Below are 22,630 nucleotides of genomic sequence, written 5' to 3'. Positions count from 1 at the left end.
ATTTTCAAATTTTGAAAATTGCTTGCAAGGTATACTTGTACAAAGAACCTATTTACTTTGCAACCTACTATTTCTACAGGCAGCAGAACAGAGGTAAACTAATGTGCATACACTGTAAAATTAAATTTCTTGTATTGTTTCCCTTCCCTGACCTATTCCCACCCTCTTTTAATCTGGCTAACATGTTGAGCATTATGAAATGATGTATGTACTTTTGACCACTATTTATTTTATTTAAAAGTATTTATTATCCGCCCCTCCAAATAGTTTGGGGCAGAGTACAATAATACATACATAATATTTAAAAGAGACAAAACAACAATCAATAAAATGTATGACAAAGAAAAGAAGAAAACATTTACTTCCAAGGGCAACATAATCTCCGTATGCTACTTATACAGTATTTGGTCAGAGTAATTAAAGAGGTGAGTTTATCAGGAATAAGCCAGCTGAAATAAGTATGTTTTTAGGAATTGCTTAAATAGTTTGGAGTCTTTAGTTCGTCTGATCTTATTTGGAAGGGAATGTTAAGTTGTGAATTGAGAAGGACCATACTCTTAAGTGTGCAACTCTTGGCAAAGGAATATCTAAAAGAAATTGATCTGGATAATGTAGAGTGCAAGTTGGAGTGTGTATTCTTAGGGGCGGATTTTAAAAGCCCTGCTCGCGTAAATCCAGGCGGATTTACGCGAGCAGGGCCTTGCGCGCCGGCGCGCCTATTTTCCATAGACCTGCCGGCGCGCGCAGAGTCCCGGGACTCGCGTAAGTCCCGGGGTTTTTTGTCGGGGGCGTGTCAGGGGCGGGGACGATCGACGCGGCGTTTGGGGGGCGGGACGTGGCGTTTCGGGGGCGGTCAGGGGGCGTGGCCGCGCCCTCTGGAACCGCCCCCGGGTCACGTCTCGGTGCGCTAGCGGCCCGCTGGCGCACGGGGATTTACTTCTCCCTCCGGGAGGCATAAATCCCCGGACAAAGGTAGGGGGGGTTTAGATAGGGCTGGGGGGGTGGGTTAGGTAGAGGAAGGGAGGGGAAGGTGAGGGGAGGGCGAAAGAGAGTTCCCTCCGAGGCCGCTCCGATTTCGGAGCGGCCTCGGAGGGAACGGAGGCAGGCTGCACGGCTCGGCGCTCGCCGGCTGCCCAAAATCGGCAGCCTTGCGCGCGCTGATCCTGGATTTTAGCAGATACGTGCGGCTACGTGCGTATCTACTAAAATCCAGCATACTTTTGTTTGCGCCTGGAGCGCGAACAAAAGTACGCGAACGAGCCGTTTTTAAAAATCTACCCCTTAATGTGGATGGAATCCAAGGCAAATTAATTTTGTGAAGTAGGTTTTGAATAACTGCAACCTTGTATGAGATCCAATAGGAAACAGGAAGCCAATGTAAGGATTCAAGAACAGGGGTTATGTGATCGTGAATATGAGTACCGGTAAGTAGTCAAGCAACGGAGTTCCGTCTTAATTGAAATGGATGCAGTGTAGACTGTGGTAACCCAATTAACAGAGAATTACAATAATGAAGACCAGATAAGAGCTGGAACAGTCCTGAAATTAGCAAGCTCCAGAGAGGTTTGAGTAGTTTTACCTTGTAAAATGAAGACTGGGCAACGGATTGAATATGTGGTTTCATAGAAAGTTGTTTAGATCAAAAAACACCCCAAGATTACGTACTTTTCAGCAGGGGAAAAATTAGACCCATCATGCATAAGAACAGGAGGATTAAGAAAGGAAGCAAGTTGTCCCAAGGAAAGAACTTGAGTCTTATTTTACATTGAGAGAAAGCTTGTTCTCCCAGGACAAGCAGGATTGTAGTGCTCACAGATGGGTGGCATCAGATGGAGCCCTGTCACAGAACACTTTTGTCAAAGTTTCTAGAAGTTTGGCACACTGAGCATGTCCAGCAGGCCACCAACCCCATGGCCACATAGGGTCCCCCTTCAGTCTTTTTTTTTTTCGTGCAGCGATTGCCTCATGGTTACTAGAGCTCTGAGAATTTTTTCCTCACACGGAATACTTTGAAGTTTCTTCCACTTTTTCCTCATCTCGGTGTCCCCCATCGCACACCGACTTCTCCAATGTCCGGTAAATCCATTTCGCATTTTTATGGTTGGTTCCCAGCTGTTACCTCCCGGTGGCCAATGGTCACCGACCACACACCGCCCCCTTTTTGTCATGGCAACCAGTTTTCGGAAGTGCCTGGATTGTCCGCGGACTATGTCCATAACGGACCCACACGATGTTTGCGTCCTGTGTCTTGGGCTTTCCCATGACATCCGTTGATGTCCAAGCTGTGCTCAGATGACTCCCAAAGGCTAGCGTGCCCGCCTGGAGAAGATGGAGCACTTGTTAGGTTCCAAGCAATCTACTTCATCGACTCCAGTGCCTGATGCATCAAGTCATGGGGATCACTCTGACTCGAGGCCTTCCCCTTCGAAGCCCCACCAAGAACACCTAGGAGCGGGAGACTACCCCTCACCGGCATCGCATTCAAAGACTTCCGCATTATTGTCCTCGGCGCCGGAGAAGGACCGGGCCAAGCATTGTGGAAAGCATTGACACCAGCACAGACGGTCATCACCATCCAGTGCCGGCACAGACACCATAGCATCAGCCTCGGCCGAGCCCCCTCCGAAGAAGCCCCAGGGAGAGGAAGCCCCATCCTCCTCTGGATCTAGCAGCCCATGGCGTTCCCCACCGATATCGGTGCCGGACACTGAGCCTCCACGGACCCCATGGAGGCTCCGGTGATGCCTAGCCTGCCTCCTACTCCAGGGTCAGTTTTGTCCGCACCCTCGTTTAGAGAGGAGCTGGACCGCGTGGTCCAGCAGGCAGTGCTCAATTCCCTTTGGGGCCTTCAACTGCCACTGATGCCAGCCCCCATTCCAGCATCAGAACCTGCACCCTCCATGTTGGCACCTCTCTTGAAAAGGCTGTAAGTGTTGCTCAATGCTTTGCCAACACAGCCCATACCGGCGGGCCCCTCCTTCAGTCTCAATCCCGATTCCAGGCTCCTCTGAGGAGGAAGATGTGGCTCCTCGCCTATCTCCGCGGTCAGAACCCCCGATGCCAGAGCCCGTCCCCGGGCCATCAGGCCTTCCAGTCCCCAGGCGTCGTTCGCAGGTCCCAGTGCCTTCAATGCCGGCTCCACTGCTGTTGGTGCCACCTCACCGTCCATCGGTACCCGCGTCCCGTACCCTCTCGCCTCGTCCCAGATGCTTTGCCAGTGAGGAAAAGGCCCCATATGACCCATGGGGGGATGCCTCCTCTGAACACTCCTCAGAGGCCTCCGAGTAACTTCTTTCAGAGCCCCCCCCCCCCCCCGAAGAAAGATGGTGCTCACCTCCGGAGGATCTCTCCTTTGCTAGTTTCATCAGGGAGATGGCGGAAATCATTCCCTTCCAACTGGAAAATGGCACAGACCGGGCTGGGTACGAGGGTCCCTCTACAAAGGGGGGGGGGGGGGGGGGGGGAGCTTAGACCCTTATTTTCTGGGTTTTCACCTTTGAGGGAGGTGGGGGTATCAGGCATGGGACCTTTTTTTTCGTTCATCTTTTGGGGAGGTGGGGGTGCAGGAGGCACGGGTCTCTTTATTGGTAGATTTTGTGGGAGGGTAAGGGGTGGCTGCCTCAATATTTGACCATTTTGGTGGGATGGAAGGATGGGGTAGGGGGGCGAGGGAGGGAGCCGTCTCTCAACCTTTGCCCCTCTAGCTGATCTCCTCTTACATCCTCAGTTCCTCTCCCCTTCCCAGCCTAGTCTCTCCGCGAACCCTGCGGAGAGGCCCGAAGGATGGAGACATCAAGGCTGGAAGTCCCAGGAAGTAGAGCAGAGCCAGAGGTTTGAGGAAGGGTTTGAGGGTTGGATCAGTGGGAGAGGGATTGGCTGTGGAAAGTGAGAGGGGGGATGCAAGAGAGGAGCTAGGGGTGAGAATATCAACTGGGGGGTATGTGAGAAAAGAGAAGAAGGGATGACAGATAATTGATTAGGGTTATAAAAATGGCTTGGAGGTGAGAGAGGTTCAGTGGGGAGGATGTAAAAAGCTGATCCCTCCCTTCAACAACCCCCATCCAAACATCACCTTGACTAGGATCAGCAGCAACATTTTCCTTTTGTTGGAAACGTGGATTCTTGAGCCAGCTCGAGAGTTGGGGGATCTACTGAAGGAAGGCCTATAGTGATACTCGTAGCCGGGAGGCGGAACTGGACCAGGAGACCTGACAGGAACTTCACCTATACCTGCCCTCGTTCCCCACAGGTTGAGCCCTTGGCTGCCGGGGCCGGCAGGACCTAGGCAAAGGTCTCCTGGTGGAGGAAGTCCAGAGGGCGGTCTGAGTTGAGGCTGGCAGATGTCTGGAGAGGCGATGACTATCCTAGGAGTCGAGGCAGGCAGCAGAAGTGCAAAATGAAGAACCAGGCCAGAGGTCGGGGCAGGCAGAAGACAAGTAGAAGCCAGAGAACATGCCAAGGTCTGGATGGGCAGAAGACAGAAGAATCAAGATACCAGGCCGAAGGCAGGAGCGGAACCACAGGAACAGGCAGGAACACAGGAATGGAGACAAGACCAAGCGGGAACACTGGAACGGAGTCAGGAACAAGCAGGAATGCAGAAACAGCAACTAGCTACTCAGAAGAGCTGACCTGTTGCCAAGGCAAAGCAGAGGAGTCAGAGGTGGCCTTAAATAGGCCTTTGCCGATGACGTCAGGTTTGGGGCCGGGCTGAGGTTTCCCGCCGCAGCCCCTTTAAATCCTGGGCCTGCACGTGCGCCCAAGGGAGCGGAGCCCTGGAAGAGTTTGGTGGCGACTCCCTCATGGGGAGAACGCCGCGGCAAGGCCCCAGAGTGGCCTGGCCCGGGGTGAAGAAGGCAGCGGAGCGTGCCAGCATCTGCCGGTAAGGGAAGGGCGACCCAGCTGTGGCTGCCTGCAGCCAGGTTTCCCAAACACCTTTGGGACTCAGGCAATAAGTGGATGCAAGCTAGTGGGAAGAGAGGGCAGGTTGATGACAGGGGTAACATCTTTTCTCTTAGGTAAGTTCAGTGATGGGAGAGTTTAGAGAAGACGTGACAACCTGCAGAACTTGTGCACACTCTGCCCACTCTTCCCCAGTGGCTGGTCCAATGCCTGATGCTGATCTGCAACTGGCAGCAGCATTAGTAATGAAAGTCAGCACAGGATCTGTGAGCCAGTAAAAGCTCACAGGCCCTGCAATGGCCCCAATCCCTCCTCACTCATGGCGTCCTGTTAATGTAGAAACTCAAGCGAGGGCAGGGCCATTGCAGAACCTGAGAGTGAATGCTAGCTCAAAGATCCCATGCTGATTTCCACTACTTTTGCTGCTGGTGATGTCTGGAGAGGACTGCCCTTTGTTTGTTTGTTTATTTATTTAATAATTTTTCTATACCGTCGTTTAGTAATATACCATCACAACGGTTTACATTTAGGCACGAAATAGGTTGGTTAGGTTTCTAAGTTATCCATGGTGTGCCAATATTTTACGGTTACATAGTTCAGTAATATACTCTAAATGAGAGATGGGTTGGGGTTACTATTTATATGATTTTGGGATAATCATATATGTGTATACTGTTTCAATTTAATATTTAATAATGGGTAACAAATAATAAAATTGTCAATTTTCTGTTTGTTGGTGACTTTCAGCTGTATGTATTGTTAGTCATCGCTCTCATTGTGAAATGCTTTTTTGAAAAGCCAAGTTTTTAGGCCTTTTTTTGAAAAGTTTTAATTCTTTCATTAATCTCAGTTCAAGTGGTAATGTGTTCCACAATAATGGTCCTGCTAAAGATAGAGCACTCTCTCTCACTTGGGTCAACTTTGCTGTTCTGACTGAGGGTATGGTTAGCAGTGCTTTATTGGCCGACCTGAGCTTTCTTTGTGGGACATGTAATCGTAGAGCAGTGTTTAGCCAGTCGGCGTTTTCGTCATTGATTAATTTATGAATTGTGCAAAGTGTTTTGAATTGTACTCTCTGTTCTATTGGGAGCCAGTGTAAATCCACAAGTGTTTGGGTAATATCGTCTCTTCTGCCTTTTCCAGTAAGTATTCTGGCAGCTGAGTTTTGTAGAATTTGCAGTGGCCTGATTGTGGTGTATGGTAAACCTAGGAAAAGTGTGTTGCAGTAGTCCGTGCTGGCAAATATTAGTGCTTGTAGTACTGTACGAAAGTGTTCCTGGGTTAATAAGGGTTTTAGTCTTCTAAGGACCATTAGTTTGAGGCATTTGTGACCCTGGCTGGAGGTTTTGTGACCCCATTTGGGGTCCCGACCCCCAGTTTGGGAAGCTTTGTTCTAGGGCATGGAAAGAAGGTTACTTGTGCTCTGCTGCTGCAATTGCCCTTGCCTGATTGCTACTTTTATATCAAATTTTATGCTTCCCTTCATTGTTCTCAGACCTAGTTGCAAACTGCATATACAGTCACTTTGCACATGCCTCTGACCTCAGACCCTATCATTTTAAACCTGTCGGCCAGTATTCCCATTGAATTTTGAAATGTCACCCCCACTTGATGAGCTGGAGGTAGCAGCCATATTATGCAACCCTTGCCCTGATCAAAGCAAAGTTGCTTTTGTTTCTTCTCCCTTTTGGCAGCAGTCAGACAAATGAGATATCCAAATTGGTAACCATACTTTCCAATCAAGAGATAGCTGTATGTATGTTTATGAAATATTAAATTATAAAGTTCCCTGTACGTACCTGGATCAGTCCAGACAGTGGTTATATCCCCCGACCAGCAGATGGAGTCAGAACAGAGTTTGAGAGCGTCAGCATATAGAGTAGTGCACCCTCTGCTGGAGCTCAGTATTCTTCTGACTCCAGCAGATGCGAGTGGGGGGATCCACTGGCACCCCCAGATTGACAGGGTTTCTTCATTTTTAGTTATTTCTTTCTTTTTCTCCACAGTATTTCCCTGTCTTATGTTTCTCTTCATTTTGGATCCTTAAAGTTAAAAAAAAAATAAAAAAGTTTTCAATTTTTGAGGCGACGTATGTCTGTGGCTTTGCCTTCTCTATTCTGTACTCCTTTCCTCTTCCATTGGGGTAAGTGGAAGTTTTTTGAGTTTCTTTCTCCACAGGTTTGCCTCCTTTTGGTGGTGCCCCGTGGATGCCGGTGGTTCCGGCCGCTCCACGTGCCGTTGGGGGTCCCGCGGTTCGCAAGCTCCGCCCGTGGGTGTGTGCTCAACTGAAACGGGGGTTTCCCCCGCAGTTACTGGACCCCTTCGGCGGGTTGTTAGGGCCATTTCCAGGCCCCCCTGCGGCACTAGCTCGTCTTTGGCCCCCCCCGAGGCTTTTCTTTTTCCCGGTGCTGACATGCCGTGGTCCTCGAGGTGTGAGGCCTGCGGCGAGCAGGGGAATCAATTTCTGAGGGAGGGGCTTTGTGAGCGGTGCTTCCCCGATGGGGAAGGCACCCTGCAGTCCTCCGGTGCGATTTCGGACCTGCCTCCTCCTCAGCCCGGGTGGCGCGGGCCGGCCACGACGCTGCCTTTGGCAGGAACGGCGGCCATTTTAGGGGGTCAGCGTGAGACGGACTCGCTCCCAGATGCAGACAGGATTGGTTGCACTGGCTCTCAACAGGCTTTGCCCCCGGCGGGAGGTTTGCCCGACCGGGGCTCCCAGGACGGTCCCCCCCCCAGGGATTCCAATCAGCTCTCCGTTTTTCTCACCTGACTTTATTCTGGCAATGCACATGGCTTATTTGCAGGGTATGGGAGCGCAGGCGCCTAATCCCCTGGGGGCCCCTCCCCCCAAGGTTCCTAAACTTGCTGTTGGTCTCACCGCCTCGTCCGTTACGCCTGGATCCCTGCCGGGTCCCTCTCCCATGCCACCCCGGTGTACCACGGGGGCAGCTTCGCCGGTGAGAGACGTCTCCCCGGAACCCCCGGAGGCGCATCCGGATGGACATACGGAGGGGGACGACCCTCGAGCCCTACGGATTTTTCAAAAGAAGAGCTGGATGAACTCATCCACCATATTATTCAGGAGCTGGGACCTTGACCCACCTCTAGATCCGCCGATCCCTGTGGCTCCTGCCGTCGCCACCTCGTCTCACAAAGGGATCCAGTACTTGCCGCCCTCCGTCCTAGGGCAAGGGCTTTCCCTATCCATGAGTCCTTCCTACAGCTTCTCACCAGGGAGTGGGACACTCCCGAGGCGTCCTTGAAAGTCACACGCGCCATGGAAAAAGCTATACCCGCTCCCTGAGGATTTTTTGGATCTTAGCAAGGTGCCCAAGGTGGACTCAGCGGTGTCAGCAGTGACCAAGAGGACAACCATCCCGGTCACGGGGGGAACGGCCCTGCGGGATACGCAGGACCGTAAACTAGAGACCTTCCTCAAGAGGGTCTTCGAAGTCTCCGCCCTAGGTATGCAGGCCGTGATGTGCAGTTCGCTCGCGCAAAGGGCCAGCTTACTCTGGGTACAGCAGCTTCTCACCTCTCAGGAATTGCCCCCCGAAGAGGCCGCCCAGGCGGACCGGCTGGAATCTGCCATAGCATACGGGGCAGACGCCCTGTATGATCTCTTTCGCGTAATGGCGCGGTCCATGGTTTTGGTTGTAGCAGCCCGACAGCTCTTGTGGCTTCGCAACTGGGCAGCGGATGCTTCCTCCAAGTCGAGCCTTGGCTCCCTCCCCTTTCGGGGGAAGTTCTTATTTGGAGAGGACCTGGATCAGATCATCAAGTCACTGGGGGAAAATTCGGTGCATCGGCTGCCGGAGGATAGACAGCGTTCCTTCAGATCATTTTCTTCCGGTAGAACCAGGGCCAGAGCACAGCGACGTTATAGGTCTTACCAACAGTCTGCTTCCCGGACACAGCAGACAAGATCCCAGCCTTGGTCTCGTTCCTTTCGTGGGCGGAGGCCCGCGAGAGAGGGTCCAGGGCAGGGAATTCCGCCCACAAGTCATCCCAATGATGCCAAAGGAGCCACTTCTCACCTCCCCGGATCGGAGGCCGCCTCATGGACTTCTTCGAGGAGTGGGCAGTTATCTCCACGGACCAGTGGGTGCTGGACACCATAAGAGACGGTTACGCCTTGGAATTTGTCCGCCCCCCGAGGGACCGGTTCATCTTCTCCCCCTGCGGTTCGGATCTCAAGAGGATAGCGGTTCAACAAACACTAGACCGACTGCAGGAAATAAGGGCCATCGTTCCCGTCCCCTTCGACGAGGTGGGCTTGGGCCACTATTCCATTTACTTCATCGTTCCCATAAAGGACAGTTCCTTTCGCCCCATCCTGGACTTGAAGGAGGTAAACAAGGCCCTCAGGGTCACCCGGTTCCGCATGGAGACTCTTCGATCAGTGATTGCCGCAGTGCACAAGGGAGAATTCCTCGCTTCACTGGACCTCTCGGAAGTGTACTTGCACATTCCCATCCTGCCGGCTCACCGGCGGTATCTTCGCTTCAAGATTCTCGGTCCACACTTTCAGTTCAAGGCGCTTCCCTTCGGTTTGGCGACCGCACCTCGGACCTTCACAAAGATCATGGTAGTGGTGGCGGCGGCGGCCCTTCGCAAGGAGGGTATCCTAGTGCATCCGTACCTAGACGACTGGCTGATTCGAGCGAAGTCCTTCTCACATGGTCAGACCTCAGTGGCCAGAGTAGTACAATTCCTACGCTCTCTGGGCTGGGTGGTGAACCTTCCAAAGAGTTCCCTTGTGCCCTCGCAACACCTGGATTTCTTAGGAGCGAGCTTCGATACCCGGCGGGGTATGGTGTTCTTGCGCCAGGACAAGGCGCAAGCCCTGAGAGAGCATGTGTCTCGGTTTTCAGCTCTGGAAGAACCAACCACCTGGAATTATCTGCAGCTCCTGGGAGTAATGGCCTCCACCATCGACATGGTACCCTGGGCGTTTGCACACCTGCGTCCACTGCAGGCGTCCCTACTATCCCGCTGGAAACCAGTCTCCCAGGAGTATCAGGTGATCCTGCCGCTTCCACCATTAGCCAGGAAAAGCCTGGATTGGTGGCTTGTCCCCTCGCATCTGGCTCGGGGAGTCTCGCTCGATGTTCCCAATTGGGTGGTGGTGATGACCACCGATGCCAGCCTAGCGGGATGGGGCGCCGTCTGGCGAAAGAAGCGCCACTCAAGGGACTTGGACGCCAGAGGAGGGCAAAGTGGCTGATCAATCGCCTAGAAACGAGAGCCGTGCGTTTCGCTCTCCAGCGTTTTCTTCCCCTGGTGCGACACAGAGAGGTGAGGATCCTCTCAGACAATGCCACCACCGTGGCCTACATCAATCGTCAAGGGGGGACAAGAAGCAAGCATGTCTCCCTCGAGTCTACTCCCCTGATGGGCGGAGAGCAATCTCGTCCGGATAGCGGCCTCTCACATCGCCGGGGTGAACAACGTTCAGGCAGACTTCCTGAATCGTCAACAGCTAGACCCCGGCGAGTGGGCTCTCTCCGACGAGGCAATGCATCTCATCATCCGTCGTTGGGGGACTCCACGCCTCGATCTAATGGCGACCTTTCTCAACGCCAAGGCTCCACGCTTCTTCAGCCGCAGAAGAGAGCACGGCGCGGAGGGGGTGGATGCCCTCGCCCTTCTGTGGCCGTCGGATCAACTGCTCTATGTGTTTCCTCCTTGGCCTCTGGTCGGCAAGGTTCTCCGCAGGTTGGAACATCATCGAGGGACTGTAATTCTCGTCGCCCCGGAATGGCCCCGTCGGCCATGGTTCGCAGATCTACTTCAGATGACGGTGGACGGCCCCACTTCGCCCTGTCCCATCTTCCTCATCTTCTGCGCCAGGGTCCGGTATTTTTCGAGCAGGCAGAACTCTTCTGTCTTGCGGCCTGGCTTTTGAACGGCGCTGTCTCCGCCACAGAGGCTACCCGGAGACAGTGATCTCAATGATGCTTCGTTCCCGCAAGCCTTCGACCTCCGTCGCTTATGTTCGAGTTTGGAAGGTCTTCGAAGCATGGTGCTCCGACCGCGGAGTCCAAACCATGGAGGCGACTGTCCCGCTGATCCTTCATTTCCTACAGGATGGTCTGGATAAGGGTCTCGCCTATAATTCGCTCCGGGTTCAGGTGGCGGCCTTGAATGTCTTGGTACAGAAGGACTGCTCTCTACCCCTTCAGCCGGATATCGCACGTTTTCTGAAGGGTGCCAAACACCTACGGCCACCGGTCAGGGATCCTTTCCCTTCTTGGAGCCTCAACTTGGTGCTGCGAACGCTGTCGGGCCCTCCTTTTGAACCCCTGAGGGGGTCCTCCCTCAAGGACCTGACCCTCAAGACGGTTTTCCTGGTAGCCATCTCTTCTGCTCGCCGGATCTCAGAACTTCAAGCCTTGTCCTGCCGGGACCCTTATCTGTGTTTCTCCGACTCCGGGGTTTCCCTTCGTACGGTGCCATCCTTCCTACCAAAGGTGGTCTCGGCCTTCCACATCAATCAAACGGTGGAGCTTTCAGCGTTTGCTCCAGAGGAACCCCGGTCTCTCCGGCTCCTGGACGTCAAGCGTGTACTGCTCCATTACCTGGAGGTTACCAATGACTTCCGGGTATCCGATCATTTGTTTGTCCTCTGGTCAGGACCGAGGAGAGGTTCTCAGGCATCCAAGACGACTATTGCTCGCTGGATAAAGGACGCCATTTCATCAGCTTACATTGCGGCGGGGCGGGTGCCGCCTCGCAGCGTCTCGGCTCATTCCACGCGATCCCAAGCAGCGTCCTGGGCGGAATCTCGCTCTGTTTCCTCCCAGGAAATCTGCCGTGCGGCGACATGGAAGTCGTTGCACACTTTTTCCAGACATTACAGACTACACCTGGCGCCTCAGTGCACGGGTTCTTTTGGCGATCAAGTTCTCCGAGCAGGTCTGTCAGGACCCCACCCGGTTTAGGGAAGCTTGGGTACATCCCACTGTCTGGACTGATCCAGGTACGTACAGGGAAAAGAAAATTATTCCTTACCTGCTAATTTTCGTTCCTGTAGTGCCATGGATCAGTCCAGACGCCCGCCATAGGGGTTTCATTAGGTCCTGCTCGGATTCTTCCAGGTATCTTTCATTCTGTTTGTCTCTGATTATTGTTACTGTTCACAGCTCCTCACAAGTTGACTGTTGCTGGTCCCGTTGACCATTTGTTTACTTATATCTTTCTCTGTTCCTTTTTGGGAACGGTTCTGGATCCAAAATGTTGTGTTTTGCTTTTGGGCTTTGCTATGCGTAATACTGAGCTCCAGCAGAGGGTGCACTACTCTATATGCTGACGCTCTCAAACTCTGTTCTGACTCCATCTGCTGGTCGGGGGATATAACCACTGTCTGGACTGATCCATGGTACTACAGGAACGAAAATTAGCAGGTAAGGAATAATTTTCTTTTTCTTTGCATCCAGTTGAGATGAAAGGTGCTTTAGAAATCCAAAACATTTATATCAGTATAACCTACAATATATGCTCATATCTAAAACTGAACCAGTAATCTGTGAATGCTCACATAATAAAGTTTGCCTTATTGTTTTAATGGTTGCCACAGTACTTTGAATTACACTGAGTAAAGCAAAAAAAATTCAACCTCAGTGACTTGTTTTATTTTATATTTTTATCCTCACAGAGACCAAGATGATGGAGTCTTCAGCAAATGAATCCAAGGAGAGATTTTATGTTTTTGTTGTAGCTTATGTCCTTCCATATCAGAGGTAACCCAAGAACTCTTTATTTTATAATACGCTTGGCTTTTAATATCTAACAGTACAGTCTTAATAGGACTGGGGTATATTTTTACCCCCCCCCCAAAAAAAGGTAAGACCACAAAGGAGGCCAGAATCCAGAACTAATTGTCTAGTCCATAGCCAAAATGTGTTAATAGTATTATAAAGTGCCTTCCTTTTTGGTCAAAAGTGAACATTTTTATTTAGACATACATATGAATATGTACAGTAGATTGTAATTTGCCACTATAGTAATTCGAACAAACACAGTTGCTATTTCTAATTTTTGACCAGTGAGATTTTGTTATCACATAAATCAAAATGTTAGATCAGAGGGCACTCTCTTATCCCAGTCAAATTATAATATAATATGTGTAGCAGAGGATATTAGCCCATTAAGCTAGTGGGATCAAAAAGCATATGTTTCAGTTCCAAATTGCTTTCAAAGAAAAGCATAAAACTCCATTTTGACGTCCATATGGGCTCATGCACGCATGAATATGTATTTTGTATTCTGCATGCATTTGCACGCACATTACAAAATATGCTTACTTTTTTAGCATATGGACAGGTGAATCCAAAACCAGTGGGTTATGCACCTCTACCAGAAGATGGAGCCAGAGCAAAGTTGACATCACAGTATATAGACCCCTGCCAGGATTCTCCGTCTCCAGCAGATGGATGTGCTTCTCCCTACTGGGGATTGCTTAAAAAAAAGAAGACTGAGAAGGGAGGATTATTCGCTTTGCTCTCCTGTGGTGATACCTTATGGTCCCTTCCTTCAGTTGAGAATTCCTGAGGTGATTCCATGGTCCCTCAGATGAGGGCCTTGGTCTGGTAACTGTTTTGTTTTTTTTTAACTGGCATGGACTTAACTGAAAAATAAATAAATAAAACAGTTGAAAGGCAAGTGATTGCAGGAAGCTGACTGTGGTGATGAAGGTGTATGTTCTCTCCCCCCACAGCCAGAGACCAACATTGTACTCAGCTGAATTCAGGTAAAGGGTAATTTTAAAAATAATAATATTAAAGAGAAGGGGAGTTGATTAGGGATTCCTCCCCCCCCCCCCCCCCCACAGGTCTCTGCTCAGCGCGCAATCTGTTGGTCATTCCCGCCTTCGGAGGAGTTCGGGGGACGGAGCAGCCTGGTGGGTTGAACAGCCCTGCGGCTAGTTCCACTCTAAGGCTCATCTGGTTTGCCTCGTGGTAGGCCGCAGTGCGTTTTCGCACATTTTTGTGCTCCATCAGATTGTGTTTGTCCGCCCAACTGTGCAGCCCGTTGTGTGCTGAGTTGTGCGCTTAGTGGGGTACCTAGTTGGGTGCATAGGAGCGCCTATGGGATGCCCACTTGTGCGCACAGGCATGGTCTTTTTTTGCGCACTGAGTGTCCTGGGGGAGCTCAGTTTGGGCACTTATATAGGCACAGTGTTGAGTGCCTAATATTTTGGGGACACTATTGTTATATACCTGTTAGGGTGTATTGGCAGACTGATGGCACCCATAGTGAAGAAGCCTAAGTGCCTTGGCCTATGTGTTGCTTGTAATAATCAGGCATCCCAACTTGGCATTTTCTCTAAGTTGTGTCAGCGTTCTTTGAAGGCTTAGGGAGAGTTACCTTTGTCTGATTTTACTAAGCCATGTTCTTCCCAGCCTGGTGCGAGAATGGAAAAAGAGCTACCAGAAGGATCACTTGATTTTGGAGCTCCCCTAACTGGTTCCTCAGCAGGGGAAGGTAGTTCAGTGGGCACAGGTCAGCTGCCCTCTGGTTTTGGAATCTATCCTTCTGCCTGTTCTTGAAAAAATTCTACCAAGGACTGCATTCCTTCCTTCAGGCACAGTCCCTGGCCTTGGCCAATCTTAACAAGTTAGGATTGCAGGTGGTGCAATCCCGCACGCCTGGTGCTGTGGGTAAGTGTCAAGGTATGCCTGGAGCCTGTCTTCCCGATAGGGATCCAGAATGCACGGATGATGAGACAGATCCTTACTTGCTAGAGGATGAGGAAATTCCTTCAGGATTGGAGCTATATAGAACTATGTTGGCAGTTCTTTCATAGAGATGAGTTACCGGCTCTAATTTTGCAGACATTGAAGATGCTGGGAGTACCTGAGGCTGAATCCATTTCTGAACCAAAGAAAGATCCCATTTTGATTTCCTTGTGTAAAGCCTCAAGTTTCTTCCCTATTATGGAGGCCATTCAAGAATTAATTGATCTTGAATGGGGCGCCCCTGAAGCTAATTTTAAAGGGGGATGAGTCTTGGAAGGACTGAACTCTCAGGATCCAATTGTGAGAGAGCAATTGCATTTTCCAAAGGTGGATGCACTTGTGTGTGCTGTTACCAAGCAGACAACTATTCCCGTAGAAGGGGGAGCAGCCTTGAAGGATGCACAGGATAGGAGAATTGAAGCTATCCTTAAGCAGTTCTTTGAAGCAATGGTAATGAATTTGCAGATAGCTTCCTGTTGTACCCTGGTGGCTTGCTCTTGTTTACTGCCCACTTATGAGATGGATGAGTCTGGTGTAAATTCCAAGGTAGTGATGGAACCAGCAGCTGCCTTTTTGGCAAATGCAGGCTGCGATTTGGTCCGCACTTCGGCCAGAGGGGTGGTTTTGGTAATAGCAGCTAGACATCAGCTATGGCTGAGAAATTGTTTGGCCAATACAACTTCAAAGTCTAACCTTACGAATTTGTCCTTTAAAGGCTAGCTCTTGTTTGGGAGAGAGCTGGAGAACATGGCCAATAAATGGTATGAGTCCCCAGTTCCTCGATTACCAGAGGATAGGACACAGGCGCAACAATCCTTCAGCACAGGAGATTGTACTAGGGTGTTCAGATGTTTTTGACCCCCTCAGAGAAGCGGCCTTTCAGAGGACTCAACCTTTAAGTAGATCTCAGTCCTTTCTTCCCACGCAGCTCAGATGAGGCACAGGCTCAGGTAGTAGAGCACCACGAGCCTCCCAATGAAGGTGCCGACCCACCTCCAGGAACAGGAGATAGGTCATCTCTGTCTTTTTTATCGGAGGTGGGTCGAGATCATGACAGACCAGTGGGTTCGGGAGGTGATAAGAGATGGTTATATGCTGGAGTTTTGCAGCGTTCGTTGGGACATATTCATGATATCTTCCTGCAACTTTCTGCAGAAGAGACAGGTAGTAATTCCAGTGCCCGCGTCTTGAGAAAATACAGGCCAACATTCCATTTATTTCATTACGCCCAAGAAGGAGGGCTTGCGGCTCAGTGATAATGGCAGTACAGTCGGGGGAATTCCTGATGTCTCTGGAGCTGTTCGAGGCATACTTGTATATTCCCATCAGACTAGAGCATCAACGATTTCTGTATTTTGTGATTTTGGGGTGTCATTAGTTTCAAGCGTTACTTTTTGGTTTGGCCACCTCGCCCAGAACTTTTTCCAAGGTTGTGGTTATAGCGGCGGAGTTGAGAAAAGATGGGATCCTGGTACACTTGTACTTGGTCAACTGGATGATTCAGGCCAGGAGTCTGGATGAGAGCCTCCAGGTCTCGTGCAAGGTGATCTCCTTGTTGCAGGAGCTATGCTGGGTCATGGTCAAGAACAATCTTCAGCCATCACAGTCACTAGAGTATCTTGGTGTTCAATTTGACATAAAACAGGGCAGGGTGTTCCTGCTGGAGAGCCATATTCAGAAGCTAATGGTGTAGGTGCATCTATTGACAAACACAATACACCTGACAATGTGGTCCTATCTATAGGTGCTCAAATTGATGGCGGTGACCCTGGGGGTGATGCCATGGGTGAGAGCACATATGCATCCTCTTCAGCACGATCTGCTGAATCGTTGGAGCCCATAGTCTCAATATTCAATTCAGCTCCACCTGTCGGAGGTCTGCATTCAACTGCAGTGGTGGTTAAAAACAGATTTAAGGGGTTTCCCCTAAGATCACCAGACTGATTAGTACTCAGACAGATGTGAGCCTCCAGGGTTGGTGAGCTCAGTGTCAGGAGCTGACAGCACAAAGATGCTGGATTGCAGAAGAGTCTCTCTGGAACATCAATCTGCTGAAAGCCCGTGCAGTCTCATTGATATGCTTGTGGTTCGATGAAAGATTGCAGGGTCGAGCGGTCCAGATAATGTTGGACAATGCAATGACAGTGGCTTACATTAATCAGGGAGGAACCAAGAGCCAGCAAGTGTCACAGGAAATAGCATGGAATGGGCAGAAGTGCATCTTCAGGAGATCTCAGCCTTGTACATTGCAGGAAAAGACAATGTAAGAGCTGACTTTCTCAGCCGACAGAATCTGGATCCAGGAGAATGGGAATTGTCAAATGAGGCATTTCAGCTAATAGTGGATTGCTGGGTTTTCCATTTATGGCCCTACTGGTGACTTCTCGCAATGTGAACGGCCCACACTGCTTCAGTCTCAGGAGAGATACAAAGGCTTTGGACATCGATGTCCTCATGCTGGAGTGGCCGGAGGACATGTTGCTGTATATCTTTCCCCAGTGGTTCATGTTGGGCAAGATGATTCGGAAGATCGAGAGTCACAGGGGGATGGTGTTGCTAGTGGCACCAGATTGGCCCAGAAGATCATGGTATATAGATTTGAGAAGGCTCCTGGTAGATTCTTCCCTCTGGTTTCTGCAGGGATCTGTTCTTTACGAAGATCCGAATCAATTTTGCCTTACGGTATGGCCCTTGAAAGGGCTCAGCTGCTGAAGAGTGTTATTCTACTGTGGTAATTGCCATCTCGCTATGAGCGAGAAAGTTCTCCACTTCCATAGCCTTTGTGCAGGTTTGGCGAGTGTTTGAGGCTTGGTGTGAAGCTGAGGGGTTCTTCCTCATTTGGTTAAGATCCCACGCATTTTGGAATTTTTGCAGGATGGATTGAGAAAAGGGTTGGCCCTTAATTCCTTAAAGTTTTGGATTTTTTAGCAGGCTCTACTTTTCAACCGATGCGTAACCTTTCCTTGAGTTTACTGATCTTAAAAACGGTGTTTCTTGTGGCAATTTTTTCTGTACATCGAGTATCCAAACTGCAGACCGTGTCTTGCTGGGAGCTGTTTTTATGAGGGACTCCAGGAGCAATAACATGCGTACTGTTCCTTCCTTGTGTCCAAAAGTGATCTTACATTTTCACTTGAATCATTCTATTTTCCTGCCATCTCTGAACAGGGCAAGAGATGCAGAGGAATATCACCTGTTATGGCCGTTGAATAAGAGGCATATATTGAAGTATTTAGAGGTTTTTAAACCTCTCAGGGAGATGGACTGGCTGTTTATACTTCATGGTGGGAGTAAACAGGGTGAGCCGGACTGGGGAGCGGTGTGTCTGGGTCGGTTGGTTCAGGGCCTTTGGTCGATGGCGTAGTCCTGGTCCATCAATCGTCTGGAGACAAGGGCTGTGAGCAGAGCTCTTGAAGCATTCCTGCCACTGATCCAAGGGCGAATGGTGCAAGTGTTTTCGGACAACTTGACAATGGTGGCATACATCAGTCGCCAAGATGGAACCAAGAGCCCTGCTGTAGCTCGGGAGGCCCAGCTGTTTGTGTGGGTGGAGGGACATCTCGAAAGGATCACGGCCTCCTATGTTGCAGGAGTAGACAACGTGCAGGTGGATTTTCTCAGACAGCAATAGTTGGACCTGGGGGAGTGGGAACTGTCCCTGGAAGCATGAAATCACATTTGTTTCCGATGGGGGACTCCCCAGCTGGACCTCATGGCAATGCAGACCAATGCCAAGATGGAAAGGTTTTTCAGTCGCAGACGAGATCGGGTCGGTGGTGCTCTATGCTCTAGTGTGCCTATGGCCAATGACGATATTTCTCTGTGTCTTCCCTCCTGTAGTTTCTCATAGCATGGGTCCTCAAGAGCATAGAAGCCCATCCCGGATCGGTAGTTCTGGTGGTGCTGGAGTGGCAGCATCGTCCATGGTTCACGGATCTTGTTCATCTGGCAGATGATGATCCTCTACGGTTGATTCACTTGCAGGGGTTGCTGTGGCAAGATCCCATATTTTCAGATTGGGCAGATCACTTTCGTTTCACAGCCTGGCTTTTGAGACAGCGGTTGTGCATGAAAGGATATTTAGAGCCAGTTATTCCTGCCCTTCTTCAGGAGAGTTTTTGAGGCCTGGTGTAGTCAGTGATGGTTAGATCTGCTTCTGGTTTCCGTTCCTCACATTTTGTCCTTTTTACAGCACGGTTTGTCCAAGGGTCTGGCTTTTAACTCGCTCTGGGTTCAGGTTTCGGCCCTGGGTTGTCTCAGGGGCTAGGTACATGGCAAATCTTTGGCCTCTCATCCCAAGGTTGTACGTTTTCTGAAAGGAGTAAAGTATCTACATCCTCCAGTACGAAAGGTGTGTCCGGAGTGGAATCTTAATTTTGTCCTGTGGGTACTCTGTGAGGCTCTCTTTGAACTGTTGGGTCGCACTTCTCTGAAGGACCTTACTTTGAAGGCGGTCTTTTTAGTGGCAATTTGCTCGGTCAGGCGAATCTCGGAGCTCCAGGCTCTTTCTTGCTGTGACCCTTTCCTGCATATTTCTACTGACAGTGTCTCTTTGTGTACAGTACCTTCCTTTTTGCCAAAAGTGGTTTCTGCCTTTCATGTGAATCAAACAGCTAAATTACTGGGGTTCCCAGAGTGATCTCAGGATCCTTCTTTGGGAAGGGACCTCCCATCTTCTTGATGTACAGCGTGGTTTATTGCGCTATTTAAAGGTCACCAATTCTTTCCGAAGATCGGATCATCTGTTTTGTATGGGAGTGTAAAGAAAGGGGAGAAAGTGTCCAAAGCTACTTTGGCCCGCTGGTTGAAGGACACTATTAGCACGGCCTATATTTTTAAGGGCCGCGTGGTTCCGGTTGGCCTTAAAGCACATTACACACGAGCTCAGGTGGCTTCTTGGGCCGAGTGTCAGTTTCTCCTCAGGAGATATGCAGGGCAGCTGTGTGGTTCTCGGTTCATACCTTCACTAAGCATTACCGGTTGGATGTGCAGGTGCCGAAGACTGCTTCCTTTGGTGAGAGCATGTTAAGAGCGAGTCTTTCAGGTTCCCGCCCGGTGTAGGGTTGTTTTGGTACATCCCACTTCTCTAGACTGTTCTAGGTATGTACAGGAAGGGAAAATTGGTTCTTACCTGCTAATTTTTGTTCCTGTGATACCGCAGATCAGTCCAGAGGCCTGCCCTGGGGTTGCTGCCAAAAGACTGCTTGTCATGCTGTTAGTCCACTGAGTTCTGAAGATTTCAATTAGTTTTAAGACTGAAAAACAGGGGAGTTTCAAAGTTAACAGGAGTTTTTGATACTCAGGTTTGTGGCTATCCAGTTTGGGGGTATCCAACCTGGGTTTTTGTTTTAGTTCGCCCTGGTATGTGGGTTATATCTTTTTGAATCTTGGCTCGAATATAGGTCAATCCTGAGGGACTGCAGGTGGCACTCTCGTTATGTAGCAGTGTCCAAAAGTTTTGTCCTCTGCCTCCATCTGCTGGTAGAGATGAATAAACCAGTTGTCTGGACTGATCTGCACTATTACAGGAACAAAAATTAGCAGGTAAGAACCAATTTTCCTTTATCTGTTAATAATCAAGTTTTGTTTGTCCACAGTTGGCTTTTGCAGAGAATATTGGCAGGCTGATATATATACAGGGGTATATATACTGTGATGTCAGCTTTACTCTGTCTTCATCTACTGGTAGAAGTGCATAACTCACTGGTTTTGGATTCACCTGCCCTTATTAAAGAAAAGGAAATTATCAGGTAAGTAGTAATTTCTCCATTTTTTGTAGAAGTTGCAGGTGGATGTTTGCATTCATTTATCCTTGTTTTGCATTGTATGTGCAAATTTGCACATTCTGTCCATGTGTATGCTTCTGAGTTGCACAACTTCTGGTTCTTCGGAGGCACAGTTTTGCAAAAATGCCAGCAACCACATGCCAGTCCTATGTCACCACCAAGAATGTCTCTTGCTTGGCATCCCGGATGGAGGGGAGGACCGGTTCCCCATCCCCACGGTACACTGCAACCTGCAGCACAACAGGCAGACCTGGAAGATAGTATGCTCCTTATTCAGCTACGGAGCATCATACCCACATGGGGTAAGTAGAATGAGGTAGGGGGGATGGGAGCAGATCAGAATGTGCATGAGGGTTCACTGGGGGGCCCTTAGGGTGGTGAAAGGGGGGCAGGTTCAGTGTGCATGGGGGTGCCTCTAAGAGTGTAAGGGAGAAGGTAGGTTAAGGTATGCATGGAGAGTCACTAGGGCAGGCCCAAGGTGGCCTACAAATAGGGCAAGAGTCAATAGGTATGTATGGATACAGTAACATTCCATTTTTATCATGATTAAGGTACATGTGTTGCCAATAATCTAACTGAAATAGCAAGGATAACAAGGAATGACTTAAACCAATAGTAACAAGTATAGTAAAGGTGTAATTACAAGCTACAACTTCCTCTGAGATATTTATTACATTTAATAGTGGTACCAGTAACAGAGGGAACCTATGACCTCCATTAAGAAGGGAGAGATTTGGCTACATCACACGGTTCTTGTTACTCCCCATTGCTGTGTGCTCTGTGGAAAGGGATAATCCCATTGGCTGGTGTGCACAGCTTGCTTCCTCATGAAAAGAAATACCATGGAGGGTCCCTGTTGTCAACTTGTGAGCCAGGTGGCAGCATACCACTTTTAGGTGCATTAAGGAGTGCAAACAGCCAAGCTACTCACTTCAGATGTCATTTGAATACATTGATACATACCTGTATGGAGGTCACATTGACAACTACAGTGTACACTCAACTTTGTCATTCTATTTATCTGTATAGATTGAGTAGCTGAAGAAGAAGGCCTGGGAGCTGTGCTGGAAGAAGAGGAGGTGGCTAAACTGGCTACAAGCCAGGCAAGGTGGGGCCAAAGGTAAGTTAATAATATGACCATAAGGGAGATATTCACAAGGTCTGTCCATTTATTTGAATGTCCTGTTTCTATCCACTGGCACACTAATGCCCTACGCTCTGCCTGACTCTGTCTCTGCCTTCAGTTATTATCAAACCCTCATTCCCTGTACGTACCAGGATCAGTCCAGACTGCAAGGTTAGTGCCTCCCCCTCCAGCAGATGGAGTCAAAGAGAAACTGAAAGCCACCCCCTAGATATACTGGTGTGCCTCCTGCGATCCTCCAGTATTTCTCTTTCTCCAGCAGATCGAGAAGGCATTACCTGCGGTCCTGGTCTCATCCAAATTCTTCTGGCTTCCAGGTTTCTTGGTTGCACTTCCCTGACTACATCAATTAATTTTGTCTCCCGTCCTTTCCTTTTTTCTTTGATTTAAAAAAAAAAAAAAAAAAAAAGGCTGTTAGTGCTCTTCTGTCCCTCCGCGCAGCGTGGTGCAGGATTGTAGGCAGGCCTTGCAGGCGATGCCCTCAAAGTGTTTTCCCGGGTGCTGTTGTCCCACTAGGCACAGGGGAGAGCTTCCGGTGGGCCGGTCACCCCTCCCCCGTCACTAGTTCCAGAGGCTGCCTCTGAAGGAGGCTGAGCATTTGCAGTTGCGGTTTCCTCCGGAAAAAAAAAAAAAAGTAATAACATAGCAAATAGTGCCTTGAAGAACCTGTTTGAGGCCACGTGAGTCTGCTGGTAGTAGACGGTGAGCTTTTCATTCCTGCCCCGGCCAGCTGCGCTTTTACCTTGGACCCCCGGAGGGGGTGGCTAGTTTCACCCGGCGATTTGGGCTGCCTCGTGGCGGCCCCCTTATCTTGGCGCGCTTTTTGCTTTGAAGTTGTCCTGCTCTCCGATGCCGCATTCTTCGGCCTGTACGGCCTGTGGGAAGGGGGCGCAACTCTCCCGAGAGGGTCTCTGCTCCCGATGTCTTCCCGGGGGCGAGGGACCCTCTTGGGGCCGAGCGCTGCCCGCAGCGTTTCTTCGTCGGTGTCTTCGGCGTGGCAACGGCACGCACTGGGGTCCCGGATTTCGGGTCCTCCCACATCGGAGAGACAGCCGGCG

The 22,630-nt window shown here is 50.0% G+C and overlaps 1 protein-coding gene across 1 annotated transcript in view; it reads left to right on the top strand.

Moving 5' to 3' along the window:
• Nucleotides 1-22,630, top strand: part of LOC115093946 (RNA-binding protein 44-like) — a 318,590-nt gene that overhangs the window by 178,396 nt on the left and 117,564 nt on the right. Inside the window, exon 7 of the mRNA XM_029606425.1 lies at nucleotides 12,560-12,644. Within this exon, the coding sequence (XP_029462285.1) occupies nucleotides 12,560-12,644 (85 nt within the window). The remainder of the gene's footprint in view (nucleotides 1-12,559; nucleotides 12,645-22,630) is intronic.

Source organism: Rhinatrema bivittatum, chromosome 6, assembly GCF_901001135.1.
Source record: "Rhinatrema bivittatum chromosome 6, aRhiBiv1.1, whole genome shotgun sequence".
NCBI classification, from domain to species: Eukaryota; Metazoa; Chordata; class Amphibia; order Gymnophiona; family Rhinatrematidae; genus Rhinatrema; species Rhinatrema bivittatum.
The sequence above is the reverse complement of the archived record's forward strand: the minus strand, read 5'-3'. Positions and strand labels throughout refer to the sequence as shown.